Genomic DNA, 15,168 nt, shown 5'->3' on the forward strand with positions numbered 1-15,168 from the left:
TACCCACCCGCCACCCACCCCCGGCCTCAGACACCGACCCGGGCGGACGCACGGACGGGCGGGCGTCGGGAGGGTCTCCCCGCCGCTGCCGGACGATCTCGCCGCAGCCCGGGGCGGGGTGGGGTGGCGGGGGGGTGGGAAGCGCTCCCCCCACCAACCCCGCGTGCGGTCCCCTGTTTGGAGCCGCCGCAGCCGCCCCCCACACCCCACACCCGCACGGCGCGCGCCCGCCCGGCCGGCCCGGCTGCGGCGGGCGGCTGCGGCGGCGGCGGCTCCCACCTGGCGCCGCACCTGGGGCGCCGCGCTCCCGGGGCCCCCGCCGGGGAGAATGCGCGCCGCCGCCGCCGCCGCCCGCGCGCCGCGCCCGCCGCGCCCGCCGCGCCCCGCCGCCCGCACCTGACCATGGCGTGCGCCCTCCTGCTCGCCGGCGCCCTCGCCGCCGCCGCGGGCTCCGGCCCGCCCTGCGGCCCCGCGGGACTGGGGCGTTTGGCCCAGGCAGGTGCCACCCCGTGGGGGGGGGTGGGAGGAGGGGAGGAGGAGGCGGGGGTCCCGGGGGAGGGGGAGGCGGACGCCCCCCCCCGTGCGGGGAGCCCCGGGGAGCGGGGTGGGGGGGACGCCCGCCCGGTGCCAACCCCGCCGCGCCGCTGACCCGCGCGCGCGCGCGATGTCACTTTTCCCCCTCGCAGGCGCTGCAGCTGGGCTGCCTGGGCGGTGCCTGGGTCGCCGCGGCCGGGGCCGGTGACAGCAGCGGCGGCGGCCACGGCGGCTTCAACGCGGGTTCGTATCTGCTCTGCGCCCCCCTCCCGCCCTCCGCCCCCCGCCCCGCCCCCCTTTGTCTGCCCCTCTCTCCGGCTGAAGGTGGAGGCGCGCGGGCAGCAGGTGTGCGCCGTCCGCGCGGGCCCCCGGCGCGCCCGTGGGGCCAGGACCGAGAACGCAGCACGCGGGTGGATCGGGGCCTCAGGCTGCGGGTCCCAGAACGCAGCGGGAAAACCATCCACCACCGAAAAAAAAATCCTCTCCCTGTTTCCCAGATGGCTAGTTCTGTTCAGAGACAGACAGACAGACAGACAACCGACAGACAGACCCCTAAGGGCGGTGAGAAGTTAGGAAGAGGACACAGGTGGAGGCACTTGCTAGTCTCATTTCTTCCCTCTCTTTGGAAAGGCCCGCCGACCCTAACCACTGCCGGTGGGGTGGGAACTGGGAGACTCCGCTCCCCACCCTCCTCTTCCTCCTCACTCTCTCCTTCTGGCAACTCTGGGGGGATCACCCCATGCCCACAGGTGGCCTTCTCCTAGACGGCAGTGCAGCGGGAGCTTGGGGGCTTGGCAGGCTGCATCTGCTGCCGCACACTTCTGCTTATCAACTCCCCCATGGAGAAGGGGATCCCTCGGTTTGCACTGTGTGTGTGTGTGTGTGTGTATGTATGTATGCATGTATATATGTGTGTATGTATGTATGTTTCCACCAGCCGATGCCTGATTCATTCATCCTGTCTAGCAAAAAACAAAAAAAAAACACCCCAAACCTTATTATTCCAACCTGGATTCTTTGGCTCTTCCTTTCTGATCTTTGCAAGATTACTCTTGATGGGGACAGAAGCCAACTACTAGGATTTCCCCTCCCTCTCCCTCTCCTCTCCCCCTCCCCCAGGTGGAATTGTACAAAAAGGTTGCTCGACTCTGGGTGACAGAGAGGGCAAGAGAAGCCTGAATATTATCCATGGGTCAAAATGATCATTTTTGTCCAATCAGAGGCTGAGGTTTCTCAGTCACCTTCCCCCCACCCCCACCCCTACCACCACATCAGGCCTGAAGAATGCTTCCATTCCAGTCTCCATCTCTGAGGTCCTCCTCTTGGGGCAGTTCCTGGAGTAGTGAATGGGATGACTTTTGACAGGATACCTCTCACTGCGCTTCCCAACAGCCTGCGGACTTAATCTTCCCTTGGTAGCAAACTTGTACATAGCAGGTGTGTGGGGCGTGTGGCTGAGGCTTCCACAAGCCTCCCAACTAAGAGCAGGCAGAATTTCAGAGGATTTGGGACAAAGCTGTAAGAAACAGCTTACGGTGGAAACTCTTGTCTGGACCGTATGTCAGACATGGCTTTTGTAGTCGGTTAGGTTTTACTTTGGTAGAGGGAGGAGGTAGGCTTTCTATTAAGAAAAAAAAAAACCCTGTGTTTAATCAAAAGCTACATCTCTGCAAAGTAATATATTGGAGAATATTTGTTTAAGAGATGTGAAATACACCCTGCTCAGGTGTCTTTTCCCCTCAGGTTGACAGAAGGGAAAAGCTTTTTTAATTTTTTTCCTTTCTCAGTTATTGAAAAAAATATGGATGCCAGTTATATAAGATAACCACCTGAAGGAGAGAAGCACGGAGAACAATTGAGACAGGAATAAAGGATGTAAGGATGAGCATTGTCCAATCAATAGAAATCACAGATGGGGCAGAGACAGAAGACAACCATGCAATATGATTGTCACCGAATTCCCCACCCCCAACCTCAGTATAATTAGAATATCATTGAGATTGATCTATATCATTGATATCAATAACATTGATCTCTGGTAGCTACAGAGTTTCTGTACCCTGTAGCTTTTTATTTTGTTTTTGATTGTTGTTGACTGTTTTGGAAAACATGGAAATTCCTCCTGCTTTTTCTTCTTCTTTTTTCCCCTCCCTCCCTCTTCTCAGTAACCAAGAACCGAAGTGACTCAAACGTGCCTCTTATTTGTTCAGAATCTTTATAAACACTTTCCAAATTACTTTCCAGTTCTGTGCTTGGAGAAGCGAAATGCAGAGCGTTGGTTAAGTGTGACTAGGACATATTCTAAATCATTACCGGGGGAGGCGGGGAGGAAGATGTTCTCCAAATTCAGTGTTTAGTAAAAGAAAGAGAATGTGCTGGTGTGGCTCTCTCAGACTTGTTCAGCTCCCCACCTCCCCCTTTAGAACATACAGCAATTGGGGGTGCTCTGGGGAGCAGCGAGGGAAGGTGGCTTTCAACATGTCTTTCCAGGTGTCCCGAGCTCAGCCACGCCCCCTTGGACATGTCTGAGCAAGGTTCAACATCAGACTCTCCAACCTGGTTCTGAAAATTCTGGGGTATTTTTATGCATGAGGCCGTGTTTGAGGCTTGTGATGGAACCAGATTTTCCCTGGAAGAGCTGGTAGGAAAATACAAATGGCAAGATGCACTGAAAGTTTGTTCCTGCTGTGTAAATAGTATCGGCAACCTAGAAATGGCTGTTGCTTGCGAATGAGTTACCCTTGGCGAATTAAATCCTATCCAAATAATCGACATTGGCTCCCAATTCATTTTAAACACCAAGCTGTTGATCCCCTTGAAGTAAAAATCAGTTTACCTTTGTGATTTTATATTAAATTTATCTCCCCCAATGAGCATAGTATAATTGTACATACGGATCTATGGTGGATAAGTAGGAAGCGTCAACCTCTCTTCTAACAGACTGTGTTGTGGTATTTTCTGTAAGTGTTCTAGAAAAATGCATCATACTTGGGCTTGGACTTTAGGTCCTAGAGCTAATTGCAGATGCTGCCAGGTGCTTGTCTGGCTGGGCTATTCGGAAGTCTTGTTCTCTCTAGGTACATAGCAATAGGATGGAAGATCACTGGGCTGTCCCTATTTTCTTGGCCAGCCTGTCACGAAGTGACCATTTGGCACTGTGGGTTCTGGGTGCTGACAGCTCAACTTTTCCCATTGCAGATTACGTCTTTGTCACGCCGGTAGAAGTGGACTCGGGCGGGTCTTACATTTCGCATGACATTTTGCACAACGGCAGGAAAAAGAGATCGACTCAGGGTGCCAGGAGCTCCCTGCACTACCGGTTTTCAGCATTTGGACAGGAACTACACTTAGAACTGAAACCCTCGGCGATTTTGAGCAGTCACTTTATTGTTCAGGTACTTGGAAAAGACGGTGCTACAGAGACTTGGGAACCTACGGGGCAGCGATGTTTCTATCAGGGATTTATCAGAAATGACAGCTTCTCCTCTGTTGCTGTGTCTACCTGCGCTGGCTTGGTAAGTCTGTGTCCCACCCCCATGTCCGGTTGAGTTCACTGTTCGTGGTTTGCATAGGTGTCATTGAGCAGATGTCTGCAAATATTAAGAGCTAATTTGTAGCTAACTGCCTGCCCCCCACGGTCAGCTTTTGATACTTACAATATTCTCAATTGAATTAATGTAATCTGCTCTCTGAAGAAAAAGGAAAGAACATATAATAGAATTTTAATGACCATTTAGGACATTCTTTTGATGTTTAATGGTCTGGGCCTTCACGTTCTCCATGTTTGAGAGGATTCCCCAAGGAAATAAATTTGATGGATGCCATTCGCTTTGTGAAGTCTTGGGAGCTCAGCCTTCTATAAATCTAACCAGCTGCATGTATCTATGTGACTCTGAAATATGAAACTATATTTCAATGCAAAATTGCATTCAGCAGTCTTGGTCAGTCCACCTTCAACTTTGTACAAGGAAAGCCTTTTAGTTTCTTTTAAGTAATCTGTTGATGTTGTCTTGCAAACATAAAGAATCCTTTTAGACTGGGTGCTGGTGGCTCATGCCTATAATCCTAGCTATTCAAGAGACTGAGATCTAAGGATCACAGTTCAAAGCCAGCTTGGGCAGGAAAGTCTGTCAGACTCTTATCTCCAGTTAACCTGCGAAAAAGTTGGAAAGGAAGCTGTGGTTCAAGCACCTTGAGCAAAACTAAGAGACAGCGTCCAGGTCCTGGGTTCAAACCCCAGTATGGGCACACATACATGCAAAAATCCTTGTAGAACATGGCTTGGTGGTGTTCCGGGCTTGGCAGGATGAAGTTCGATATCCAAGAAGGCAGAAGATTTAAAAGCATCTAGGACAAGTGTTATTTCCTCTCTTGGAATGCCAGCCAAGAATTGTGTTGTGAACTCTATTGCATACAAGGTCGAATCAACTAGACAAGGCAAGAAAGGCATTTAGGCTTTTACATTGTGTTGCGATCAAGAAATGTGATTGAGAAATATCTTGGATTGACAGAAGTGTTTGTGCCTGTGAGGCAGAGTGACCATGCTGTGGCCTGTCCAGAAGGAACATGTTAGAAGGCCCTTTGAGGGTGTCATTGGGAATGCCTGGGGCACAGTGTGTCGTAGGCAAGAGGAACTGCATATTTGGGGGTGGAGGAGGGCTCCCGTGTTCTTTGCCAGTTGACATTTTCAGTTAAGATGTGATGTGACTTCTTTTTGTTTAATTTTAAATCTCATGGTGTGGCCTGAATTGTGGCTAAAATCTTTCCTCATCTGTACAGTCACAATATTCTTCCATCTATTTAAATTATAAAGTAAAGCAAAGAGCAATTCCCAACGAAGCTGGATCCATTTAAGCAATGACTCCAGCTCACTAATGACCTGTGTATTGTAACCTGGTTACAGCCACGTGTTGCACGTGCCCAACTAGATCTTGGCTTTCTGTTTGTTTTGTGGTGGCGAGTCTCTTGCTGTGTCTCAGCATTCCGCCATTCTCCTGGATGGCCCTCTGTCTACTCAGAATTCAGAGCCTTTAGATGCCTCCCTGAACCTTGTTTCATGACACTGGTGGTTAAGAGCGTTCAGCTTGAATTTTGACAATCATACCCACACCTACCAAGAGGGCCCAAGGCATGTTATCATTTAAGCTCTATGCACCTTCACTTCTTCATCTCTAAAATGGGAATCATGGGACAGACCACGCCCCCTACGAGGCTGTGGAGAAGTGAGTTACATGGAAAGCAGGCCAGCAGCCCCTGGCTCTCCAGCTCTTCTCTCTCTACAAAACTTAGCTTCCCTTGGGATTCCATTGTCTACGAGGGATAGGAAATCTGATCAGTCATCTCATTCACAGATTTTGGGGAAGAGATTTTTGTTATTGTTGTTCCAACACTGTGGGGGGGGGGGGTGTGTGGAGGGGGGGAGGTGCTTGAACTCAGGGCCTGGGCACTGTCCCTAAGCCTCTTTGCGCTCAAGGCTAGTGCTCTACCACTTGAGTCACAGTGCCGCTGCCAGTTTTTGAGTGGTTCATTGGAGATAAGAGTCTCACGGGAACTTTTCTGCCTGGTCTGGCTTCAAACTGCGATCCTCAGATTTACCCTCCTGAGGGGCTAGGGTTACAGGCATGAGCCACCTGCACCCAGCTAGTTCTTTTCTTTTTAAGGAACTCACTTTGGTTTGGTGCTGACAGAAAAACACCAAAGCAATGATTTCTCCCTACATAGGTACTATAATAATCTATATTGCTTTCTAACTCTGCAGAGATACTCCATGAATAAGTTTTGTGGTCATGTAAGTTAAGGAAACTGTAGGTTTAAAGGAAGTTAGATGCCTTTCATACCTCTCATGCTTTTCAATATTATACATTGTGGATCTCCAAGAAATGGCACTGAGACCACTTTGACCATTCCCCTTCTTCTTAAGCTTATAGATCTGTCAGCTTCCTTTACCAGCATTCTGTGTTTCCTTATAAAACAAGCATTTTCCAGTCCTCAGCTTACTTGTTCTTCATTGGTACCCAATATGACTGATGGTCCTGATTTCTGGCTGAGGAGATAGATATGACTTCAGAAACTCTAAACCAAGCTCCCGTCTTTATATGAGGATCCCACGAGAAGACTTTACCTTGTGTTTCTGCTTAGGCCTGTAGTACATGGACTTGTTTACCTTTGAGAACCTCAGCAAAGACCAAGCTTGTCAGAATGGTTAGGCTGCTTTGCTGTTTCTGTCAGACCCTGTGTTCAATGTCTGATTATTCCCTGGGCTCAGTACCCCACCAGAGGTTCCCAGTGGAATGCATCCCATAGTAAGAGTTTCCACAGCAACCCTTGTGGTCTGGGTTCCCAATACACTACTTATTTTTGTCACTTGGTTTCCCTTACTTTCTCTTTTCTTTTGTCCCCAACAATTATGTGGCATTTTTTTTCATCCTCCATGGCTGGCTACTCTAATGTCCCCATTGTGTCTTTCTTTAGTGGTGGCTTTTTCAGACTTGGACTTCAGTGTTCCATTCTCAGGAGAGCCTGGGTCCTTGCAAGAAACTTGGGAAGCCATTGGCTTTCAAAAGGCACCAGCGGTGGGGATGCCTTGATCTCTCCTTTTCAAACACTCGTTTTTAACACTCAGGGAGCTCAGTCATTGACTTGTCTCTTGCTAGTCACTGCCTGCCAAGCAGTCTTTAGAAAGCTCATTTCCATTCAACAAAGGGCTGAAGTTGAATGACTTTTATCCTTGGCTCTGCTGGCTGGAGGCCTCCTGAACTCTAGGGATTGTTGAATTACATATACCCCATTGCAACTTCGTGGACTCTCTGGAGAGGATCACGTGAAATTAAGGATTAGGCTGGATCGTATTAACCAATTTTCTAATACAGGCTGACCCCAAATCAAAGGCGTTTTCTTAGGCCATTACTCAATTTGTCAAGGGTAAGAAAAAGAAAAGAAAAGACTTTTTAAAGTTTTTTTGGCTTCACTTCACTCTACCCTCTTCACACACGATTTGTGGAAACACTTAATTATTTGCTTATAACAACACTTTTAGCAACACATCAGACCAAAAACTGTTAAAAAAAAAACATCCCAAAGCCAAGTTTCTTGCCAGAGTGTTGCGCTGCGGAGTAGCTGAGCCCAGGCTGAGGATCTCACATTAGAGTGCATGGCGCCCATGCTTCCTCCCTGGGTTTTCTGTTTGTCCACCAGAGACAGCCACTGAAGAATCCATTTCCCAGCTCCCTGAGCCCTGGGCTTGGTGAGTCCTGAGCTTGCCTCTGCCTCCATCTTTCTCATCTGCACAGTGGGAATGGTGATTCTCTGACGTAGGGTTGGGAGGCTTTGTGTCGAGTGCTCAGCTGGGCACAGCCTTGATTATTCTTGGCTTTCAGCTAGGTTATAGTCTTAGGCAGGAAATGGCCATTGACCCTCTCTTCTCCCCATCCCCTGTCCTGAAGGGTTTTAAAGCCAGTCAGTCAAGAAAAGAGTGCTTTGGGTTTGGGCCACCATGTTGGTAGAGACACCGAGGTTTAGAGGAAAAAAGAATCATTGCAGCTGGGTGCTGGTGGCTCATGCCTGCAATCCTAGCTACTCAGGAGGCTGGGATCTGAGGATTGGGGTTCAAAGCCAGCCTAGGCAGGAAAGTCCATGAGTCTCTTATCTCCAGTTAACCACCAGAAAACTGGAAGTGGGGCTATGAGTCAAAGTGGTGGAGTTCAAGCCTCATAACAACAACAACAAAAAGAATCATTACTTTATCCGCTAAGAAGAAATAAGAAAAAGGACACACAACTTGTACCCATCCCATGTGAGGGAGCATTGCATGTCATGGCTTTGGTTCTGTCTCAGGTACCAGCTCCAAACCCTTACAGGTTACATGAGTCAGCCATATTGTTCATCTTTTTTGCATTTAATTTCTTCCTTGATATGATAAGGGTAATGATAGTATTCCTTCTCATGGGATCTGTAGATGTTTGATTGAAATATGATACTGGTGAACATTTAAGACAATACCTGGCACCAGAAAGAATATTGGTGTAGCATGAACTTATCTAATCTGAAAATCTGAAATGTTCCCAAAGCTGAAACTTTTGAAGTGACAACAAGTAGAAAATTCCACTGACCTCATAGAATGGGTTCAACATAAAGACACGCTAAAAATAATGTATAAATGACTTCATGATTATATGTATGTGTGTGTGCAACATAAATAAATTTCATGTTTAGACTTGGGTCCCATCAGCAAGATATATCATTATATATGAGAGAAATATTCCCAGATTCTCCCCTATCCCAAATCCATAACATTACATCCTAAACATTTTCAATGAGAAATACTTAACCTGTTGTAGTAAAGATTTGGTAATAATTACAACTATTATAGACCTTCTTCCCTAGAGAAGTTTTCCAAAGTCAGCTAGTACCAATACTTATCACCCACAGGAAGGAGGGAGGTTTATCCTAGATAAAAATAAGCACTTAGAGAGATTAAAACTAGAGCTCATAGTTGCTGGTGGCTTAAGCCTGTAATCCTAGCTACTCAGATCTGGTCTCTCATGGTTTGAGGCCAGCCTGGACAAGAAAGTTCACTACCTTCCCTTCTCTAAAATAACCAGCAAAAATCAGGACTGGAGTTATGGCTTGAATGGTAGATTGTTAGTTGCATGAAATCCTATACTTTGTCAGAGAGACAGTCATTTCTTCTTGGCGAAGAGCTGAAATGTGAAATGAATTCAGGACTCTGATTGTGGGAAGAGATATATTCACTTCTATTAACATGAGCATTCAACATCACTGTCAGTCTAAATTGGATGCGTGACAGACAAAGCTACTGAGAACTCATTTCATCCTGGTTTTCCATGAACCAGACAGTGCCTTTGAGTAGTCCCCTCCAGCAGAACATATGTGTTGGTAAAATTGCATGGTTTCCCACCATTAGCAATAAACAATTTGGGGAGAAAATGGTACTGATTAATTCCTGAAGTCCGAATCTAAACAGGCTTAATGATAGCACTGCACAGGAAGGCTTTCGTGACCAAAACTATTTGCTTGGCCTTCATACACATCTCTGTCCACAAGCCTAAGAGTTCCTCTTTAGTTACACTAAGTTATTCTCATGAAAGCTTGTTCCCACGGGTTCTTTTTTTTATCCAATTACAGGACAGAATACATTCAAATAGCAAAGTGCAAGTCTGCTGAGCTTTCTGTCTAGACAGCAAGCTCACCTCTCCTGAAGGGATGGATGCCTTTGATGGAGCTAAGGCTTTCATTTTCAGTAGACTTCTTTTGATTGCTTATTCATGCCATGGAGCTTTGGAATAATTTATCTGCCCTTTATTACCACCACAAGTCAAAGGGGAAGCATGCTTTGTAATATAAATGATATAGTGCCCATCATTAATTTGAGAGAAGTCGGCTATGTGCACACCCCTATTTGAGAGACGGCACTTGAAAGAGATTGAGATAAGCTTATAAAGAAGATTATATCAGCTGATTTACCAAGTTCTCTAATAGGGTGTGTTTCAGCCTCTATGTGTTCTCCCTGTGATTTTGCAATTTCATATTCCCTTTTTTATTTTAATTGACCACTTCCAGGAGACAGATGAAGATTTACTCCAAATCAATTTCTCTGGGGCTAATGAACATATCTGTGTGTGTGTGTGTGTGTGTGTGTGTGTGTGTGTGCTAGTACTGTGTCCTGAACACAGGGCCTGTGCACTATTTCTTAGAGTTCAAGGTTAGTGCTCTACTACTTGAGCCACAGCTCTACTTCTAGCTTTTGGTGGTTCATTGGAAGCAAGAGTCTTATAGACTTTCCTGCCTGAGTTGGCTTCAAACCAAGATCCCCAGATCTCAGCCTTATGAGTAGCCAGGATTATAGGCATGAGCCACTCGTGCCTGTCTATGAACACACTTTTTTAAAAAACAGATAGATGAGGCTGAGTCTGTTTTATGTGTATTAGAGATGAGTAAAATATATTATTTAAATGCATTGCTACTACCCATATAAGTATTCTTATCTTAATAACAGGATTTTTCAGTAAAATGCATGATAGGATGAATTCGATTCTTGCCAAAGGTATAAAGAAATATTAATTGCTGTTAAGTTATTACGTGTTAAGCACAGTCCTTTACAACTAAAACATAATTCTAGAAGAATGGCTCTTGGATCAAGGAGGCATAAAAACAACAGCAACCATGCTGCCATGTGTCCTGGCGGGGTCGGAGGGCACGGTTGTCCTCAGCTGAGAGCGTGTGTCAAGGGCCCAATCACAAACTGACTTTATTTACAAAACACATTTCCACAAATTTATTCGTTACTTTCAGAGTATACTTGACATTAAGCATGGTGATGTCAGGTAAATGCTTGACACCCAACATGTTTCAGATTTTGGAGTTTCGTTTTGTTTTTACATGTCGGGATATTTGCATAGACTTTACTGATCGAATGTATCTAACCCACAAATCCCAAATCCAGAAAGGCTCTGAGATCTGAGAGTTAATGTCACCTTGATGCTCAGAAGGTTTCAGATGCCAGAGTATTTTCTGACTCTCGGATGTAGCTACACAGTCTGTAGCACACCTGTCTTCAGGGGCTTCAGCCATCTCATGAACCAGGCAGGAGTCTGGGGGTGGTTGGACTGCAGCAGTCAAACCATCTGGGAATGTTTTAGAAGATGTGTATTTGCTTTTGCATTTTACAACATGCCAACCCAGACTACTGAAAATAACTGGACCACTGAAGAAACAGAGAGGATATTTATAATGAAATGTGCCCTTAGTTTCTCAGGAGGAAAGAGGTCTAACTATATGGGTGTGGGTTACAGATATGGATACTGTTTCTGGGTTTGGAGTTGACCTAAGAGAAACATAGAATGTTGTCTCTGCTCTCTTGACCTGTATATACACAGGGGCCATGGGCAGTTCTGGGAATGAAATCAGGAATGTCCTCTGTGTTTTCTAAGTATGCCATTGCCCAAGACTCTTGAAAAGATGTTTTCCCTTGTTCCTATCTAGTGCATATAATTGGACACTTTACACATACATATCTTTTTGAAATAGTAATTGTGTTGGGGGAGGATTTCACTGGGATGCAAGGTGTACAGCTTAGTTCTCTATTATGAATAGTGTTAGCAGAAGACCCAAGCATTCATCTGTCTGTTTCATCCTTTCCTTTGAAGACTAATTTGCCTACATGACCGGTACACTGCTATTTCTATAATTCACAATAGCCTCTAAATTGCTCAACCTTTGATGAATATACCAAGTAGGCACAGTCAAAGTCACACTGGAGTGTAGGTTCTTTTTCTTTTCCTCTACTTCTTCCTCTACCCCATCCTTCCATCTCCCCATCCTCCCAACTCCAAACATTTATCCTTGGCTTATTCTGTGCTACAGAATTATGAGAGCCTCTGGGCAGATGAGAGTAATATGGTTCTTGAGTTCTCTGACATTCCAGCATGAAGGCAGAGAGTAATGACGTCATGAATATAAATGCACATGGATAGTGTGACAAAATGAACATTACAGTTGAGAAATGTTTAAATCACCATAGGTGCTAGGCCCTAAAGTTGAACTAGATGAATGAGGGGAGAGGAGAGGAAAGGGGCTGTGCGGAGCAGAGCAGAGGAAAGGGGAAGAGCGAGTGATTCCATTCGTCGGAGGAAACATATAAACACCAGGAAGAGGTCACTGCTCACGGACTTCCTCCCTGCGAGGGCTTTGGACACTCACTTTGCGATTTCTGCTCAAGGTTGGTGCTTTCCCACTGAAGCTACACCTCCACTTCCAGCTTTTTGCTGGTTAACTGGGGATAAGAATGTCATGGATTTTTCTTGCTGAGACTGGCTTTGAACTTTGATCCTCAGATCTCAGCCTCCTGGGCAGCCAGGATGACAGGCTGCGCTCTGTCTGCCTTGCCCCTACCTAGTGGGATTTAGATGAAGGTGACACGTCTTCCTCAGTCCCTAGTCAGAAGGTCAGATAATATTGACTGCATGGATTGGTTCACTGTAGTGACTGGAGACAAACATTTCCCGGGATCAAGTTCTGGGCCACCTGGGGTAGCAAAGATGCAGTTGCTGGCAGTCATTCTTGTCACCTGAGAACAGGGTCACATGACCCCGATGTCCATATATTCCTGAAATGAAAGTTCTATGGGCTTTTGAAGCACTTGAACCATATACTAGTCTTCTCTCCCCTTCCCATTCTCTTCTCCCCTTTCCTTTCCTCTCCCCGCTTCCCTTCCCCTTCTTTGTCCTTTTCCTTCTTCTCCCATGTTCTCCCTCCTCCTCTTCCTCCTCCTCCCCTCCTCCTCCCCCCTTTCTCCTCCCCATCTCATCCCCTTTTCTCCCCCTTCTCTCCCCCTCTCAACTTCCCTCTTCCCCCTCCTCCTCTCTCTTCCCTCTTCCCCCCCTCCTCTACCTTATTAATCTAGTTCATTTGAAATGAAAATCCAAACTATGATAAAAATGATCAACTGTGGATTCTTTCCACAAAGAGCTCATGGGCTCATAGAGGAACTAGGCAAGCATAAGCAACATTGCACAGCATCAAGGGTAGCTGGCAGGTTAAGTGCACTGGCCATTTGCCCACACACATCATGAATCAATATTATTGAGTACAGTGCCCACAGCAAGAATATCACAGCATCTTGTACTGTCAATATGTGGTCTTACTAGGACATCTTGGATACATTATCTGCCTTGTTGACTCACTACTTCTTATGTCAGTTGTCTCATTGGGACATACCTCTCCCCTTGTCTGCTGACAATAAGGGCAGATGGCATGAAAGCAGGAAAATACCAGTGAGTACATCATACGCCTGTCAGCAGGCGGCTGGAAGGAGGCAGAGACTTCATGGTTGGCTTGGAGGATGACTTCACACTCTGCAACCACTGTTAATTGATTTCTTTGAATAGTTCAGATGATGACAAGCGGGTTAATGTTGGAAACCAAGAATACTTACCGGTGGATTACATTGCCCCAAACTCATATGCAGTTCATTTGTGCCTTTGAAGATATCTATTTCAATGAGTCTAATTTTAGTGTGTGGTAGACTTTTATTTTTAACGAATGACAACATAAGTGAGGTGGTTTTTTTTGGAGGGGGTTGTCTTTACTCCATGAAATCTTGTATTTATTCTTTTGTGTTGCATGGAACATTACCTCTTGTTTGCTCTAGCACACCCTTATTCATTGAGAATATAATGAAAGCCAAGACACACACACACACACACACACACACACATGCACGCACGCACGCATGCACACACACACGCACACACACACAATTTTAAGTTCTCTAGGATCCACACTAAAAAAGAAAGAAAGGAAGAAAGAAATGGATATAATTTATGTTGGTATTAGATTGTATTGTATTAAACCTAATATGCTACACATGTAATTATTCCAAAAAAATATAATCAATGGGTGCCAGTGGCTCACGCCTATAATCCTAGCTACTCAGAAAGCTGAGATCCGAAGATCATGGTTTGAAGCTAGCCTGGTGAGATCTTATCTCTACTCAAAAACCCAAAGTAGAGCTGTGTCTCAAAGTGGTAAAGTGCTAGCCTTGAGTAAAAGAGTTCAGGGACAGCATCTGGGCCCTGAGTTCCAGCCCCATGACATATATATATATATATATATATATATATATATATATATATATATATATATATATGTATGTATGTATGCATGTATAATGCAGAAACTATTAATGAGATGCTTTTATTTTTCATATCAGACATTTAAGTCCAGGGTGTATCTTCTAACTTGAGCAACTACCATGTAAGAACTTCCTAATGTCTACCACACTGCAAAGAACAAATATAGTCTCTTGTATTCTGAGTTTTACTAATGGGACAATGAAGCAAGCGGATATGATTCTCTTTTCCTTGAGTTGTTTGCTGACATTGTCTTCCCCAGAGTGCTTTCAGAGTCCATGCAGTCTTCAGTTGGATGCTGTGGTGTGGACAGGGTGGTATTCTGGTTTGCAGACACTTAGTTATTATACAATTATATAGACATTTGCACAATTCTGTTGATGAAAGCCAGATTTAAAGATGTTGAATTAAATATTTCCCTTGAAGAGAAATGAAAGAGATTATGCTTTGAAAATTTTCAGAAGTTACATATGCATATTTTCTTCTAATTATATCTGGTTAAAACTTGCTAGCTGAATTAGCTTTGCTCATTTTTTTCCCTTCAAATAAAAACCTCTTTATTAAGTTTCAGATGTATGGTTTGTTTTCATAGTAACTTTCCTAGGTACATTAAATAACACATATAGGAAGTAAAAGAGAATATAGTTTTACCAAGATCCCTGATCAGGAAATTTAAAAGCTAATGCCACATTATTACCAATCCCCCCATATAACAACAACAACAACAACAACAGCAACAAGAATAGCAAGAATAATCCAGATCAATGGATACATTCAAAGGTCCATTGTTATCTGACGCAATGTCATATTTAATGTATTAGAATCTTAGCTTTTCTTGTGTTTCTGCTCATATGGATATTTGAGTGGATTTCCCTTGCTAGAAGGAACGCTGGCCAAAGCAGGCATTTCCACGGAAAGAGAGGAGAAATCAGCCAAGTAAAAGATCTTCTTCTTACTGCATCCCAGAATGTCTTCTTCACTGATG

General features: G+C 45.4%; 1 protein-coding gene across 1 annotated transcript in view; it reads left to right on the forward strand.

The window, feature by feature from the left end:
- Window positions 1-402: 402 nt before the first annotated feature.
- Window positions 403-15,168, forward strand: part of Adamts18 (ADAM metallopeptidase with thrombospondin type 1 motif 18) — a 97,621-nt gene continuing 82,855 nt past the window's right edge. Inside the window, exons 1-3 of the mRNA XM_042700843.1 lie at window positions 403-495; window positions 687-777; window positions 3,733-4,049. Coding sequence (XP_042556777.1) covers window positions 403-495; window positions 687-777; window positions 3,733-4,049 — 501 coding nt within the window. The remainder of the gene's footprint in view (window positions 496-686; window positions 778-3,732; window positions 4,050-15,168) is intronic.

This window comes from Dipodomys spectabilis, unplaced genomic scaffold (genome assembly GCF_019054845.1).
Source record: "Dipodomys spectabilis isolate Male_0828 unplaced genomic scaffold, ASM1905484v1 ptg000273l, whole genome shotgun sequence".
NCBI classification, from domain to species: Eukaryota; Metazoa; Chordata; class Mammalia; order Rodentia; family Heteromyidae; genus Dipodomys; species Dipodomys spectabilis.